General features: G+C 46.5%; 1 protein-coding gene across 1 annotated transcript; it reads right to left on the bottom strand.

Moving 5' to 3' along the window:
- Positions 1-12,300: 12,300 nt before the first annotated feature.
- Bloc1s3 (biogenesis of lysosomal organelles complex 1 subunit 3) lies at positions 12,301-15,124 on the bottom strand. The gene has a single exon (XM_087200525.1). The coding sequence runs from the start codon at positions 15,122-15,124 to the stop codon at positions 14,522-14,524; it is 603 nt and encodes a 200-aa protein (XP_087056651.1). The 3' UTR covers positions 12,301-14,521.
- Positions 15,125-15,396: the final 272 nt, after the last annotated feature.

The raw sequence follows: 15,396 nt of genomic DNA, 5'->3' as shown, positions 1-15,396 counted from the left end.
GAAAGAAGGGCACAGACATGTATATAACCAGCCATAGGGACAACCTGCCTTTCAGGCTCAAGGTCCTTAGTTTGCATCCTGTTACCAAAAAAAACCAACAACAACCAACCAAACAAAACAGAAATCAGGACCAGAAAAGATCTGATATTCAGTGTGAAGAACAAATAAATGAAAGGTATGGCTCAGCCCTGAGTGTCGGCCTAGCAATCCGAGCATGGGTTCCACCCCAGCACCACCCATGGGTGAAGATGTTGAGACCATCAGTGCTTGCTGCCGAGTCTACAAAACCAGCAGCCAGTGAGCCCAGCCCCCTCTGCAAATATGGAGCCTGCCCGCTGGGTGCCTCGAGATGTTCACAGGTGATGAGGAAGGCCAGAATGTTGGGAGCTTGTCCTGTATGAAAAAAGAGGAGGGGGAGTGTGTAGATCTGTGGGGAGGGAGGAAGGGGAGCTGGGTGTAGCTCAGACCCAAGGCCCTGGGTATGGGGGGGGTCTCTTTTTGGGTGGGGGAGACAAGGTCTCACTATGTAGCTCAGGTTGCCTTTGAACTCACTGTGTAGCTCAGGCTGGCCTCGAACTTGTGGCGATGTCTTGCCTCAGCCTCCTGAGTGCTGGGATTACAGGCGTGCACCACCATGCCGGGCAAGGAACAGGTTTAATTTTTGAAAAGTGAACCCAAGATGTAGGGCCTTGTGGCTTGACAGCTGTGGGAGTGCTTAAAAGAACTTGGTATGGGCCCTTCCATTTAGGCAGGAGCTGATCTAAAGGTGACTCCATCTTCCAAACCTTAAGTAACACACAATCCTCAGGTTGAATTTCAGGGCCCTGAATTGCAGATCCTCATGCTGGAAGGACTTTATGCCCATATTCTAGTAAAGCTCTCTCTATCTGAACTAGATTGACACTGTGTTTTACCATTTTCTGTGTCTTAGGGTCAGTGGCTAGATCCACAGCTAGATGTGGCCTGTCAGACCATTTCCTAAGGGCTTAGCTGGAGAGAGGCTTTAGGAGCAATTTTAAGCCTTAGTAAAGCAATAGGTAACAGTTTTAGCTAAGGCTCTGAGGTTTCTTGGCATAGTTTTCTCAGGGTGGTTTGAACACCTACGTTGGCCCTTTCAACCTTTCCTGACATGCCACCATGGCTAGCTCTAGGCCCTGTGTCTGAAGGTCCCACCACCTGGGGACCAAGCTCCCAGCTCTTGAACCAGGAAAGAATCGCTTCCGGACCATACACCCTCCATCCAGAGCTCCCGACTCAGCCAGCCTCACCTCTATTTCTCAGTGTGCTTTCTTTTATTCTGAGATGGGGTCTTGCTGTGTTGCCTCAGCTGGCTTTGAACTCAGGGCTCAAGTGATTCTCCTGCCTCAGCCTCCCAGGTAGCTGAGACAACAGGCACTGCCACCCAGTCTGGCTTTCTTTTTGATGCATTTATGTCACACTCCACAATTGCTCTTTGCTGTAACAGTCGGGAGAAGGTAATTAATGTGAACTCCCATAACCTGGCACACCCTGGAGTTTCCCTGGAAATGTGCCCAGGTCCTGAACGCAGACTTCCACTCTGCAGCCTTCCCCACGGAGGATTGGACTCCAGCCTCATCTGCAAGCAGACTGCACCCCCAGGCATCGCTCCAAGGCCCTCAGCCTCCTGATCTCAACCTCAATGGCTACAAACAGCTGCTGCCTTAAAACAGGAACTGTCTCAGGCCCCTCCAAAGCCCACTTTAAAAAGCCCAGTCTCTAGGAGGATGAGCCGGGAGGATTGCAAACTTGAGCCCACCCCGGGCAACTTTGTGACTTAGTAAGATCCTGCCTCAAAAGAAAAAAGAGGCTGGAGATGCAGCTCAGTGCAAAGGCCCTGCATTCAATCCCAGTTCCACATCTGGAATGCTTTGACAGGTGTCATCGATAAATTAGTCCCTTTGGAAATTCTATTCAGCTGCCAGTGCCCAGAGACTTTTGTCGTCTGCCCCTGGCCTGAGTGAATGGCGTGCCGACGTGAGTGAGCCGGTGAGAATACGTGCACGGGGTACATCAGCAGCAGCCAAAGGAAGCAGGGCCTCAAGCCTATAATCCCAGCTGCTCCAGAGGATGAGGCACAAGAGTCATAACTTCAAGGCTGGCCTGGGCAACTTAGTGACTGAGTGAGATCCTGTCTGTAAATAAACAGATACAGAAGAGAGACCCCTGGAATCACAGGAGCTGTACCACCTCTGGAGCCCCAGACACCAGCCCACAGGTGACCTCAAGCCTGTCTCAGGACCCCAGCACAGATAACGCCGTGAAGCAGACGGACTTTCCCTAGGGTCTCAGGTCAAAACTCATCTCCACCTTCCTTCTTTTTTTTTTTTTTTACTTTTAAACTATTTTTAATAAACATATTTGTAAGCACTTTTTGTAGAAGAATATGATGGAAACGATTTTCTTCAGATCCACACAAGCTCTTACATTATAAAGTATGATATCAATGTCCATTTACACTGATATCAATGTAAATGTGTTGAATACTTACAATGTACCAATAAAAGAATTTTTAAAAAACCAAAAGCTATCTAACATTCTTTAACCTTTTCACTCAGATTTTAGGATTGAGGGCATCTGACTCTGGACATTGACATCTCCACCTACTTCCTCCTCGGCCTCCACTCTTGAACTCCTTCTCCTGACAGAGGGGCAAGGGCAAACTCCTGGCACCTTTCACATGGAAACTTCCCTTTTCTCCCATCACTGAAGGGCTGATTGCAAACTGTGTGTCTCCATCTGTCCTATTCTTTCTGATCTTCCACCATGGACTCACTTTTTGTTTGTTTGTTTGCTTTTGAGACAGCATCCTGCTGTGTACCCCCAGAATGGCCTTGAACTCAAGATCCTCCTGCCTCGGGCTGCTGAGTGCTGGGATTACGGGTGTGTCCCCCAGGTCTGGCTTGGCCTAGCTTTCCACCCTGGTGACCAGTGTGGTGAGAACTGCTGCATCCCAATGGCCCTCACATCCGTGTGGTCTCTTTCAAGCTGTATCTTCTATTAACCTTTCTCGATACCCCTTCTCCAGTAGTAGGGGTTGAACCCCGGGGGTGCTCTACACTGAGCTGCAGCCCCAGCCCTTCTTTTTTTTTTATAACTTTATTATCAAACACATACACACATACAAAAATTCAAACCATTCAAAGAAGAACAATGCAAGGGAAAAAACTACAACAATATTCAAATACAGTAGAACTCAAGCAAAACAAAACTAAAAAGTACTTGAACATTTTTCCGTATAACTTTAAAAAAATCTCAAGCACCAATAAGACACCAGAGGATGTGATTTTGATAGGGAAATGTTTTAAAGTAAGACTAGTAGATTAGCTATTAAAGCAGTTATGAAAGCAAAACAGGTAATGTATCCCTTTAAAAGCTTGCCTTAGCCCGTTGCTTCTGTTGTCTTAAAGTGAAGGTTATGTAGCTCCTTTGATCTGCAGCTCCACTATAGACAACATCCTGGCTCTGAAGAACAAAATGGGAATCCGTGAACAAACTTGTGATGTATATGCCTTAACTATCATGTGTTTAGGACTGTAATCAGTGACAGAAACCACCTGTGTCTAACCATTAAACAGGAATTGGAACTTTATTCACTTAACAAAGACCAATAGGGATGAGATAATGACTGACAAAAGTATAAAAGGTGATGGACAAAGAACGCAGGGTGGAGACTCTGACCAGACCAGTTTCTGGCGTCCCGCCTTGCTAGCAAGTAAAGACCTTTGTTATTTTACCCGAATTCTGAGTCTCTGTGTGTTTCTTTCCGTGATTCCGGAACAATTTGTTTCAGAAAGTTCCCCAAACCAACAATGAACAAATAGCGGTCTGGAAAAAAACTCCAGTTAGCTAGCAGACTCCACATAAGCCAAGCTTCTCCCTAATTTAAATTTTGATACAGTCGTATGACATGCGATGGAAACACAATCCGAGAAATATGTTATTAGGCAATTTCATCCATATGTATCCTTAATTACACTTTCAGTTTCTCACACTAGAGAAACTATTTGGTATTTACACATGTGTGTCCTATTTATTTCACTTAAGAGGATGGCTTCATTGTGCATGCATTTAGCTATAAATGTATCTACTTTCTCATACTTTATGGCTGAGTAGTACTCCATTTTATTAAAAAAATACATCTTCTTTATCCAGTTTCCAGGTAATGAGCTCTTGGGTCTTATTTCTTTTTGAAACAGGTTTTCCCTAGGTCTCCCACGCTGACCTTGAACTCGTGATTCTCTGGCCTCAGCCTCCCTGGTAGTTGGGATCCCAGGTGTGCATCACTACATCCAGCTTTTTTCCTGCTTTTTCAACAGATCAAACACAAAGCCTGTACCCCTCTCACCAATTTCCAAACATTGCCATAGCAGCTAAGCAGTGTGACTGCTCTTGATGCCAACACCCAAAAGGGCAAAGAAAACTGATTTTCTTTTTGTTTTCTTCATTTCCTTTTTTTTCCTCCTTGAGACAGAGTGTAATAAGTGCTGATGAAATCCATAAATTATCAACCGACATAAATAATCCGGAGGATGTGGATGTCACCACCTGCTCCCCCTTTGATGCCAATCAAATTACAGAGTGGAGCTCTTCATTCATAAATTTAAGCTACACAAAGAAACAAATAAGAGGACATTGAAAATCTACTTACAGGTCAACACCCTTAGGAGAATCTTATTCTCAAATTTCAGAATTCAAGATTTGGAAGAGGCAGCTCTAACTCCACAGTAACAGAACAAAAGCTCCACAATGCTAGGCAAACATTGACCTGCCCAGAAGTTAATAGTTTACCTTCTCCAGTGCCCAGGACCAGACTTTGTACCCTGATGAAATTGCTGGGCGTGGTGTCACTCACCTGTAATCCCAGCACATGGGGACCTGAAGCAGGAGGATAGTCCCAAATTCAAGGCCAACCTGGGCTACATAGTGAGACCAGGCCACAGTCCTGCCTCTGCCATCCTGCGCTGGCCAAGTGGAATGAATGCCTTGGCAGGGCACCAGCCTGGGCTGCACCCAAGCCAGTATTGCTGGGTTTTGTTCAGAGGCCAGGGCATCACAGAAGCACAGCCTCTGTCCCCTCACCAGGAGCATGAGGCCGAGGTGGCTCTGCTTCTGCTCACCCTGTGATGCCAGGACCCTCACCTGGCTTGGAAGCCCACCTACTTCTGCCCCCTTGGGTGCCACCCTCCCACCGCCTCCTCTCTGGGGCACTGAGGCTCGGGTGGTGACTCTCCCCAAAGGCCCAAGGCTGAAGGCTTGGCTTGTTTAGTCAGCGCATGTTTGTGTACATAATGATCACAGTGGTGATGTGTGGTGGGTATGTGTACATAACACCCCTCAGCTAGTTTAAATCCCCCTTTCTTGCCCATCTGCCCCCATCTCTCACTCTCTCTCTCTCTCTCTTTTTATACTGGGGATTGAACTCAGGACCTTGTGCTTGTGAGGCAGGCGGTGGCACCACTGAGCTAAATCCCCAGCCCTTCCCTCCATTTCTTGATCCCTTTACCACTTGAAAAAAATCTCACTAGTTCTCATTATCTTTTATTTTGCTTTTTATTAATATTTCAGATTTCTAATGTAAGAAAAACCATGCAATATTTAAGCTTGTGTATGATTTATTTCTCTTAACAGTATGGTCTCAAGGTGCATCCATTTTCCTTCAGATGACTCAGGTTTATCCTTTTTGTGGCAGAGTAGTACTCCTTTGTGCATAAATATCACATTCTCTTTATCCATTCATCTGTTGATGGGTTGTTCCCAAGGTTTAGTTAGTAGGAATTGTGCTGCTATAAACATAGATACACATGTATCACTGTAATGACACGTTTATAACTCTTTTGGGAAGATCCCTAGGAGAATAGCTGAGTTGAAAGGAATTTTTTTTTTTGGTACTGGGGATGGAACTTGGGACCTTACACTTGCAAGGCAGGCGGTAGAAGCACTGAGCTAAATGCCTAGCTCCTACAAAGGAATTTCTAATTTTAATTTTTTTTTTTTTTTTGCGGAATCTCCACACTGATTTCCACAGTGGCTGTACTCATTTACATTCCCAACAACAAAAATTTTGCCAGCTATTCCTCCAACAGAAGAGTAATATCTAGATGTACAAAGAACTCAAAATTAGACCCCCCCAATAAAAGATGCAGTCAAGAAGTGGGCAGCTGAAATGCAGGGACACTTCTCAAGGTAGAAATGGCCATCTTCAGAAAGAATGACTAGCATCAAGAAATCAAATAACAGATGCTCGTGAGGCTGCTTCTGCTTCCTCCGTTCTGTTCCGTTGACCCACACATCTGTTTTGTGCCAGTGACGTGCTGTTTTATCACTGTAGCTCTGCAGTATAACTTCAGGCCCAGGATTGTGATTCCCCCCGCTTTGCTCTTCTTACCCAGCATTGCTTTTCCTATTCTGAATCTCCTCTGGTTTCGTATGAATTTTAGGATTGTTTTCTGTAGATCTATGAGGTATGTTGTTGGTATTTTGATTGGGATTGTGTTAAATCTGTATATCAGTTTTGGAAATATGGCTGTTTTGACAATACTGGTCTGCCTATCCAGGAATAGAGGATATCTTCCCATTTTCTGATGCCCTTTTAGATCTTTTTCAGAACACTGTAGTTTTCTTTTTGTATTTTTTCTTTTTGTGGGGAGTAGAGGGAGTTGAGATATGGTCTTGGTATGTAGTTCAGGCTGTCCTTGAACTCACAGCAATCCTCCTGCCTCAGCCTCCTGAGTGCTGGGATTACGGGTGTATGCCACTGTGCCTGGCTAAATGTTATAGTTTTCACTGTAAAGGTCTTTCACTTCCTTAGTTAACTCCTTAATGTTTACTTGTCTTGATGCTATTGTGAATGGTATTCATTTCCTAATTTCTTTCTGAATGAGTTCATTATTGGGATATAGGAACACTTTATTTCTGTGTTGATTTGTTTGTTTATTTGTGACAGTGTCTCACTATATTGTTTAGGCTGAATTTGAACTCACTATGTTGCCCAGGCTGGCCTCCAACTCAAAGGAATCTTCCTGCCTCAGCCGCCTTAGTGCTGGGATTACAGGTGTGTGCCACCATGCCCAGCTCCTGTATGTTGATTTTTGTATCCTTCTACATTGCTGAATTTGGGTATGACTTCCAAGAGTCCTTTGGTTGAATTTTGGGGGGTATTCTATGCAGTGGATCATGTCATCTGCAAATAATGATCATTTGACTTCTTTCCTATATGTATCTTGTTTCTTTTGCCTCTTGGCAAAAAGACAATGTTGCTCTGGGTAATATTTTGAGGACAATATTGGACAGCAGTGGTGACAGTGGACATCCTTGTCTTGTTCCTGCTTTCTGTATGGTGAACCGTCCTTGCCTTCCTGGGATGAAGCCTACTTGGTCGTGATGTATGATTTTTTTTTTTTTTGTCCTGTGGATTGAACTTGGGTCCTTGCACTTGCACAGCAGGTGATGAACCCACTGAACTAAATCCCTGGCCCAATGATGTATGATCTTTTAGATATGTTGCATTCTATTAACCAGCATCTTGTTGAGGATTTTTGCATCTATGTTCATTAAAGAGCTTGATCTGTAGTTCTTTTTGGTTGGATCCTTGTCTGGGTTTGGAATCAGGATAATGCTGGCTTCCAGGAATGACTTTGGGAGAGCTCCTTCCCCTTCAATTTCATGAGTTTGAGGAGTACTGATGTTAGATCTCTCCTGAAGTGCTTGGAGAATTTGACAATGCATCCACTGGGGCCTGGGCTTTTCTTAGTTGGTAGGTTTTTTATCACTGCTTAGATTTCATTGCCTGTTGCTGAATCATTCATGGTTTTTAAATCTTATTCAGTTTTGGTAATTCATATGTATCTAAGAATCGATGCATTCCTTCTGAATTCCCCAAGTTTTGGGTTTTTGTTTGGAGAAGTCTGTTGTAATTCTCATGAGTTTTCCTTTATAAGTGACTCCTTGCATTTCTCTAATATGTTTAACAGTCTGTTACTTTGTTGGACTTCTGGGATTTGACTATGATGTGTTGTGGAGCAGTTCTTTTCTAATCATGGCAATCTGGCATTACACTTCCATTACCTGTATGTTAAATTCTTTTCCCACATTTGGAAAGTGTTCTACTGTTATTTCTGAAATACTTTTCTATGCTCTTTGTGCTATCTTCTAATTTTTCACTAATTCCAATTAACCTCACTCTTTTTTGCATCATCTAGCAGCTGTTGACAATGTTTCAGGTTTTTAAGGTATCTTTCATTAATTGGTCTCAGACAATGCCCATCTTCCTGTTCTGACACTTTATCCTCACATTGGTCACTTCTGCTCATACTTTTTTTTCCTGGTAATTTGGGAAGATTTATTTACTGGAAAGAGGGTTCTTTCACTAGAACTTTTCTGCAAGACAAAGCAAAATTACAATTTCTCTTTGTAAGATCACATTTTACTTTGGCACAATTAGACACAATGGTAACTAATCTACTTTGTTCTAAGACAAAGAAAATGTATTTTACTCTCACAAACTGATATGAGCCTACATTTTATTTCTAAAAAGTTTAAGGAAGGTCTAGTCTACCAGTTATAAAAATGAAAACCAGTTAGAATTGTAACATAAACATTATTTACGTTAGTTTATAAAATAGATTTGAATTTAGGAAAAGAATGTTGAGGTCTGGGGATTTAGCTCAGTGGTTCTGCTGCCTGCATCGCAAGCAAAAGGACTGGAGTTCAACCCCTGGTACCAAAAAAAAAAATGAATGTGGAGCAACTACTTAATTTTTACTTCCCTTCACTAAGCATAATGAATTCCTTGATTTTTCAAGGCTGACCTTGTTTCCTTGGTTAACAATGTCAATAAAAGTCTTCCTTATAGGAAAAAAAATTTAAGGAATCACTTGATTTCTGTTTCCAACTAGGTAAGTTACTGACTGAAAGAAATTAATCTTTTACATACATTCATATCTTTAAAAAGTAATATTCTAACCTTTCTGAAGATTACTATTGCCACAATTATGCCACCTATAGCACATTAATTTGCTCTCTGTGGGTAGCATTTTTGTTCCTTCAAAATCTATATATCCTAGGGTCAGGGATTTAGCTCAGTGGTTCCACCACCTGCCTCACAAGCACAAGGTCCCTAGTTCGATCCCCGGTAGCAAAAAAAAACCAAAAAAACTGTACATCCTGCCACCTGCCTCATAAGTGCAAAGACCCGAGTTTGATCCCTGGTACCCCGCCCCAAAAAAAACTGTCTATCAAAACTAATGGGTCAGGGAAAGCTTACCTGTAACTGTCTCAGGGCTCTACTACACTGGCAGATAGTTTATTTGATCTAACATATTGGGAACTGATAAACTCATGTAAAACTCAAAATCCAGTATGATCCTTGAAGCAACCAAATGACATCAGGAAAATAAATCTTTTTTTCTGGGCTGGAGATGTAGCTCATTGGTATAGGGCCAGTGATGGCAAACCTTTTAGAGCTTTCAATGATAACAAACAGCTGGCTGAGGCATGTGTGCCATAGGTTTGCCTCATACTTTCAATAGAATGTTTAATCTCAGACTCTAATTCTTTTCTATGCTGACATTCATGTTTCACATTGCTTTGTTTAGCTCAGCTAGGTTTTTATTAGTGTCTTCTGTAGATTCCCTGATCATTTCATTTATTAGGATCACTATCTGCTTAGTCACACCTCTGAACTCAACAAGCATCTCAGTGATCCGTTTTTTCTCTCCTCTTTTACCCTTGCAAATAATTTGGTTGTGTGGCTTTTGATTTCCTCCCCTTTGATGTACCACGGACCAGCTTTGGGGAAGTTGGGAGTTTGGGGAGACATTTTGTCACCTTGTCTGCTCATGTTTGTACTTTTTGTTTGTTTTCTGTGCTGAGGATTGAGGGCTGATTATAGTGGAAGACTTTGTTGCTAGTACGGAGACCTCTTTAGTTAGTGTCTACTTTTCAGTGATGCATTCTGGGCATTGCTAATTACAGGCCTTTGCCTTTGTTCCAGAATCCCCCTATCTGTGTTTGGGGGGGTGGGGTACCGTGTATTTGTCTCAGTACCCTGTTTGCCAGGAATGGGCTGCAGCATTGTTAATGACAAGAAGGCGATCCAGATATTGGCACACAGAAAACCAGCTGAAACAACTGTCACCTTAGCTACAGTAATAAAATCAGCAACAATAACAGCATCAAAGACTAACTGGATATTGACATACTCTTAGAACCAATAATGTAGTACTCATAATCATGGAAAAGAAATCTTTGATTATAGTATAAACCTTAAGACAAACTAAATATTGATCTATAGTAAATATCTACTAAATGGAACGTTACCTCCAATAGAGGTAACAAATGATAACAATAGAACAGTGTTCAACAGTAATAGTATACGATTCTATAAAGATTCATAAACCTTAATGGTTATACCAGTAAAGTTAGAGGGCATCGTTGCCAGGTGTGCTGGCACACATCTGTAATCCTAGCACTTAGGAGGCTGAGGCAGGAGGATCACTGAGTTTGAGGCCAGGCTGGGCTACATAGTGAGTTAAAGGGCAGCCTGGGCTATATAGCAAGACCCTGTCGTTTGTGGGTTTTTTTGTACTGGGATCAAACTCGGGACCTTACACTTTTGAGGCAGGCGGCAGCACCACTGAGCTAAATCCCTGGCCCAGAAAGACCCTGTCTTGAAGAAAAACAAAACAAAAAGATACAGGGTATGAGGAATAGAAGCATGAAAAAAAAAAACCAATTTTAAACTTAACCAATGGAACATGGGAAGTGAGAAAAGTGAAATAAAGGAACCTATTAAGGAGTAAAAGGAAATTAATAGTATTATTTGTTTATTTATTTATTTATTTTTGGTACCGGGGATCAAACTCAGGACCTTGCACTTTCGAGGCAGGCGCCAGAACCACTGAGCTGAACCCTTGGCCCGGAAATTAATACTATTAAATAAAAGCAACAGAAAATACAAACAAGAAAAAGGAGGGGGAGGGAGAAAAATCAGAGAGCAAACTAAAGGGAAAAAATAGGAAAAATTAAAAGAGATTTTTAAAAAGGAAAAAGAGAAAAGGGAAAAAAACATCAAACACCAACCAATCAATCAATCAATCAAGGATTGGAAACATGGGTCAAAAAAAATTCCTCTGCATTTCCAAATGGGTGGTTTCCTTCCAGGGCCTACATTCCTGGAATCCAGCAAGCCACAGTCCTCTCTGCCCAGCTTCACAGCCTGTGGGTTTGAGATGCCCACTGGTGGCCCAGGGGCCCTTCCACCAGAAACCCCAGACTGTGGCAACTGTCCAAGCTGAGGCGCATTGCTGCTCACACTGGTAAACAGGAAGACAATCAGACCCCAGCCTCCACTGGAGGTAGGCAGTGGGGTGGGGAGCTCAAGCAGATCGCTGGACTCGATGGCATCACCTTCAGATCCCGCCAGGGAGGCAGTAGAAACTTAAGGAAGTGGGGCTTAGTGGTAGGAAGTTGGATTACAGGGGCCTGAGCCCTTGCAGGGACACTGGGGTCTTGACCCCTCCCCTTCCTGCTATTCTTGCTTCCTGGCTGCCATGAGATGGGCAGTTTCCTTCACCATGAGCCCCTGTCATGTGCCACTACAGGCCCAAAGACATCAGGGTCATGCACTGTGCACTAAACCCTAAGAAACTGTAGGTCAAAATAAGCCTTTCCCCCGTAGGATTGCCTCAGGTATTTTGTCCCAGAAACTGAAAGCTAACAAAGTACATCATGTCCCCTCTGGCTCAGGGCCTTTGCATATGCCATCCCGTGCCTGGGACTCCTCTGCACCCCACTTCCATTTCACCTATTGACACTGCCAGGACTCAGCTCAGGTCTCACGTGTCTCTTCCTAAGGAAGCCATGTGACCATCCAGTCCCCCTACCAGGTCACACAGATCCTGCCACGCCTTTGCCAAAGTCCTGTGTTATTTTTCTTTGGGGGGACGTACCGGGGATCGAACTCAGGACCTTCAGCTTGGGAGACAGGCACTGGAACCACTGAGCTAAATCCCCGGCCCAGTCCTGTATTTCTTTTTTTTTTATATATCGGGGATCGACCTCAGGTCCTTGAGCTTGCGCAGCAGGCAGCAAAACCACTGAGCTAAATTCCCAGCCCTTTTTTGGGTTGTTTTTGGTTTTGGCACTGAGGATCAAACTCAGGACCTTGCACTTGTGAGGCAGGCACGGGAACCACTGAGCTAAATCCCCGGTCCCTGGGTCCTGTATTTCTTTAGGGCTCTAATCATAGTGCCTGAAAAATAGCTCAACTACAAATTACGATTCCTAGGACTCCTGTTTTATTAATGCCTGCCTCCCCTACTGGGCTGTGAGGGCAGGGACTGGCAGCTCTACCCCCAGCACCCAGCACAGGACAGGTACCCAAAAATGTATTTCAAATTAACTGAATACAAACAAATCCAGAAGCAGGGCAAACATGAGGAACGGTGATTTCCCAACTACAGTTTCATCTTCAATAAGCCAAGCAGGGGAGTCTTAGGACCCCTACCCTGTGACAAATTACCAACCTGTGGTGAGACAGAAAAGCTAGGTCCAAAGGGGATGAGGAAAATCATAATTTAAAAGCCATACATTACCAAGTAGAGGCCAAGTGTGGTGGCAGAGGCCTGCGATCCTAGTATTCGGGAGGCTGAGGCAGAAGGATCCCCCAGTTCAAGGCAAGCCTGGCCAACATAACCCTGTCTCACTCCCCCGACCCATTACACTTTTAAGAAAAACTACAGCTTCCTTGCAAGTGCAAGATCGTGAGTTTGATCCCCAGTACCAAAAAAAGAAAAACTATGGTTTCAGGACCAAAACATTGCCCAAAGTTACAATGCCTTTTTCCCATCCAGGAAATTACAAAAAGAAAAAAAATCTTAAGCATCTTTTTCATTTTTTAGGGGGTAGGTATGGTCTCACTATGTAGTTCAGGCTGGGCTTAAACTCGAGATCCTCCGGCCTCAGCCTCCCGAGTGCTGGGATCACAGGTGTGTGCCACCACAGCCAGCAAAAATCCTGAGGGTCTCAAAGACACAATAAGCCTGTAACTTGCTTTTGCTCCCAGACCTCCAACCTCCAGGAAGCGGCGCCAACACGTGGGCAGCATAACACGGAACTTCAACCTAACAGAGCCCCGCACACGAGGGGCCCAACAGACAGCAGGATAGGCACCCTACATCACCCATCCTGAGGACCCCAAGACCACACAAAAATCCCCACCTGGACCATAACCCTCCCTCCTCTCTCACAAGGACCGCACTCTGAGTGTTACTTGCTAAATTCTGCCTAATAAACGTTTCTGTGCCTCTCCCTGGCTCCTTTATTTCTTTTCTGTGACATAAGTCACAATCTACCCCGGAAGTGGGGTGAGGTCCCCTTCTCCTGTTCGGGGACCTCCCCAGCCCCACCCAGGGACAAACCCACCCCCCCCACTCAGGCGGGGAGACAAGACTGTGGCCACCAGGGGGAGTGTTTTGCGTTTTAAAGACTCTAAAGAACTCTCCTCCCTTCCCTCCATCCTGGGGGCTCAGATCTCAGCTTCAGCTTCACTCTCGGGGGACAATGTGACCGAGGCTGAGGGTCCATCGCTGGGATCAAAAGAAGTGGGCGAGAAGGTGCAGAAAGAGGCTTCGACCCAGTCCTGGAGCTGGGTCATAAGTCCAAGTCTTTAGATTCAGGAACCAGAGTGAATGGCAGGTTGCTCTTTGCAAAGCTGCACCCTACTGCGCCAAAGACACCAGCATGGGCAGAACTTGGCCCAGGTACCTGAAGGGGTTACTTGAGGTCTGGGGTCAGGAGTGGCACCACCTCTGCTAGAGAGTTCCTGCGTCTGGCAGAGACCTTGGTCCAAGAGGTCTGGAGGAGGGGAACGGCCTTGGGTCACCAAGGAGCATCATCTGGGCCTGAGGAAGGAAAGTATCGGGCACCCCCGGACCAGGACCAGGACCAGGAAGGCAGCATATGCAGGATGGCAAAGCAACGGTTAGCATAATCTATCCAAGGGCGCGGCTGGACTCAGGAGGAGGGGGCGGAGCTAAACCCGAGGAGGAGGAGCCTGGAGATGCAAAGGAACAGAAGCAATGAGAAGGACAGCCAAGCTGGGGAGCAGAAAAAGGACCCAGTGAGGGAGCACAAACTTCCGGAGGGTGGGCTAAGGCCTAGGGCCATGGGCAAGGGCCTGAAGAAAGATGCCGGGGTCCAAGTGCCTGTGGGCAGAAACAACCTGGGAAAGATGGGGGGCAAAGAAAGGTGGGGACAGTGAGCTCCAGGGTGGAAACAGACTGTGGGCCAGGTATTTCCCAGGGCTGGACTCAAGCCGGAAAGCGGGCTCAGAACCCAATGCCAGGCCCAGGAGCAGGGTCAGAACGACGGGAGAAACAGAGCATTATCCAGGTGCGCCGGGAGCCCCTAGGGTGACATCAAAGTGGAGAGGCATGGGGTGACCGGAGACACAGGGACAGCCAGGTCCCAGGGACAGTCGGATGAGGAAGGAAGGTCTCAGCTAGGCCCGAGGTCCCGGGTCTTGCTCAGGCTCAGTCCCTGGCACACCGCGGATGTCCGGGAGCAAGCGACAGCCAGCCACAATGTCCAGGCGCTCGGCCAGCGCACAGAGGTCCCCTCGCACCAGGCGCACGCTGTGGGCCGCCGCCAACCCTGCAGCCTGGGCGGCCGCCAGCCTCCCAGCCAGGGCAGCCACATCACGGCCCGCACGGCGGTACACACCGCTCACGGCCGCCACCACGTCGTGGTCCAGCCGCGCCTGGCTCTCGGTCAGCCGGAGCTGCAGCAGCGAGCGCGCGGGCGCGGGCGCCGGGGCCTCCTCCACGCCCCAGGCCTCCCCGGCCGCCTCCCGCTGCACCACGAGCGGAGGCAGGTCGGTGGGCGCGGCCGTGGGCTCTGGCTCCGGGTCCGAGTCTGTCTCCGCGGCCTCCCCGGCGATCCGCTGCCCCATGGCCCGGCCGCGCGTCGGACCCGAAGGACCCAGGTACAGCTCTTCCTCTGACGATGAGGACGCAGAGGGCTCCGAGTCCGTCTCGGCTGCCTCCCCCGACACCATCGTCCCCGTCCTTCGCGGCAGCCTCCGCCTACGGCCCTGGGACGCCATGGGGTGGAGCTGGGGACAAGAGGAGCGAAGGGACGGCGTGAGAGAAAGGTGCCCGGGAGAGCCGGCGCGCCCGCCGCACTGGGTCGCTCAGCGATTGGGCCCTCTGTCCGAGTCTCCCCTTCTGTAAACTGGCTGATGATAGAGGCGAGGGGGCTCCAGCCGCTTCAGTGTACAGATGGTGAAACTGAGCAGCACCTCGATCAAAGCCGGGGGACCAAGTCCCCGAGTCGCAAACTGAGTTCCTTCCGGAGAGGAAGGCAGAGGCCGCACCT

Source organism: Heterocephalus glaber, unplaced genomic scaffold (genome assembly GCF_053883595.1).
Source record: "Heterocephalus glaber isolate CG9 unplaced genomic scaffold, H.glaber_assembly_v1.0 deba00001744, whole genome shotgun sequence".
Classification (NCBI taxonomy): Eukaryota; Metazoa; Chordata; class Mammalia; order Rodentia; family Bathyergidae; genus Heterocephalus; species Heterocephalus glaber.
The sequence above is the reverse complement of the archived record's forward strand: the minus strand, read 5'-3'. Positions and strand labels throughout refer to the sequence as shown.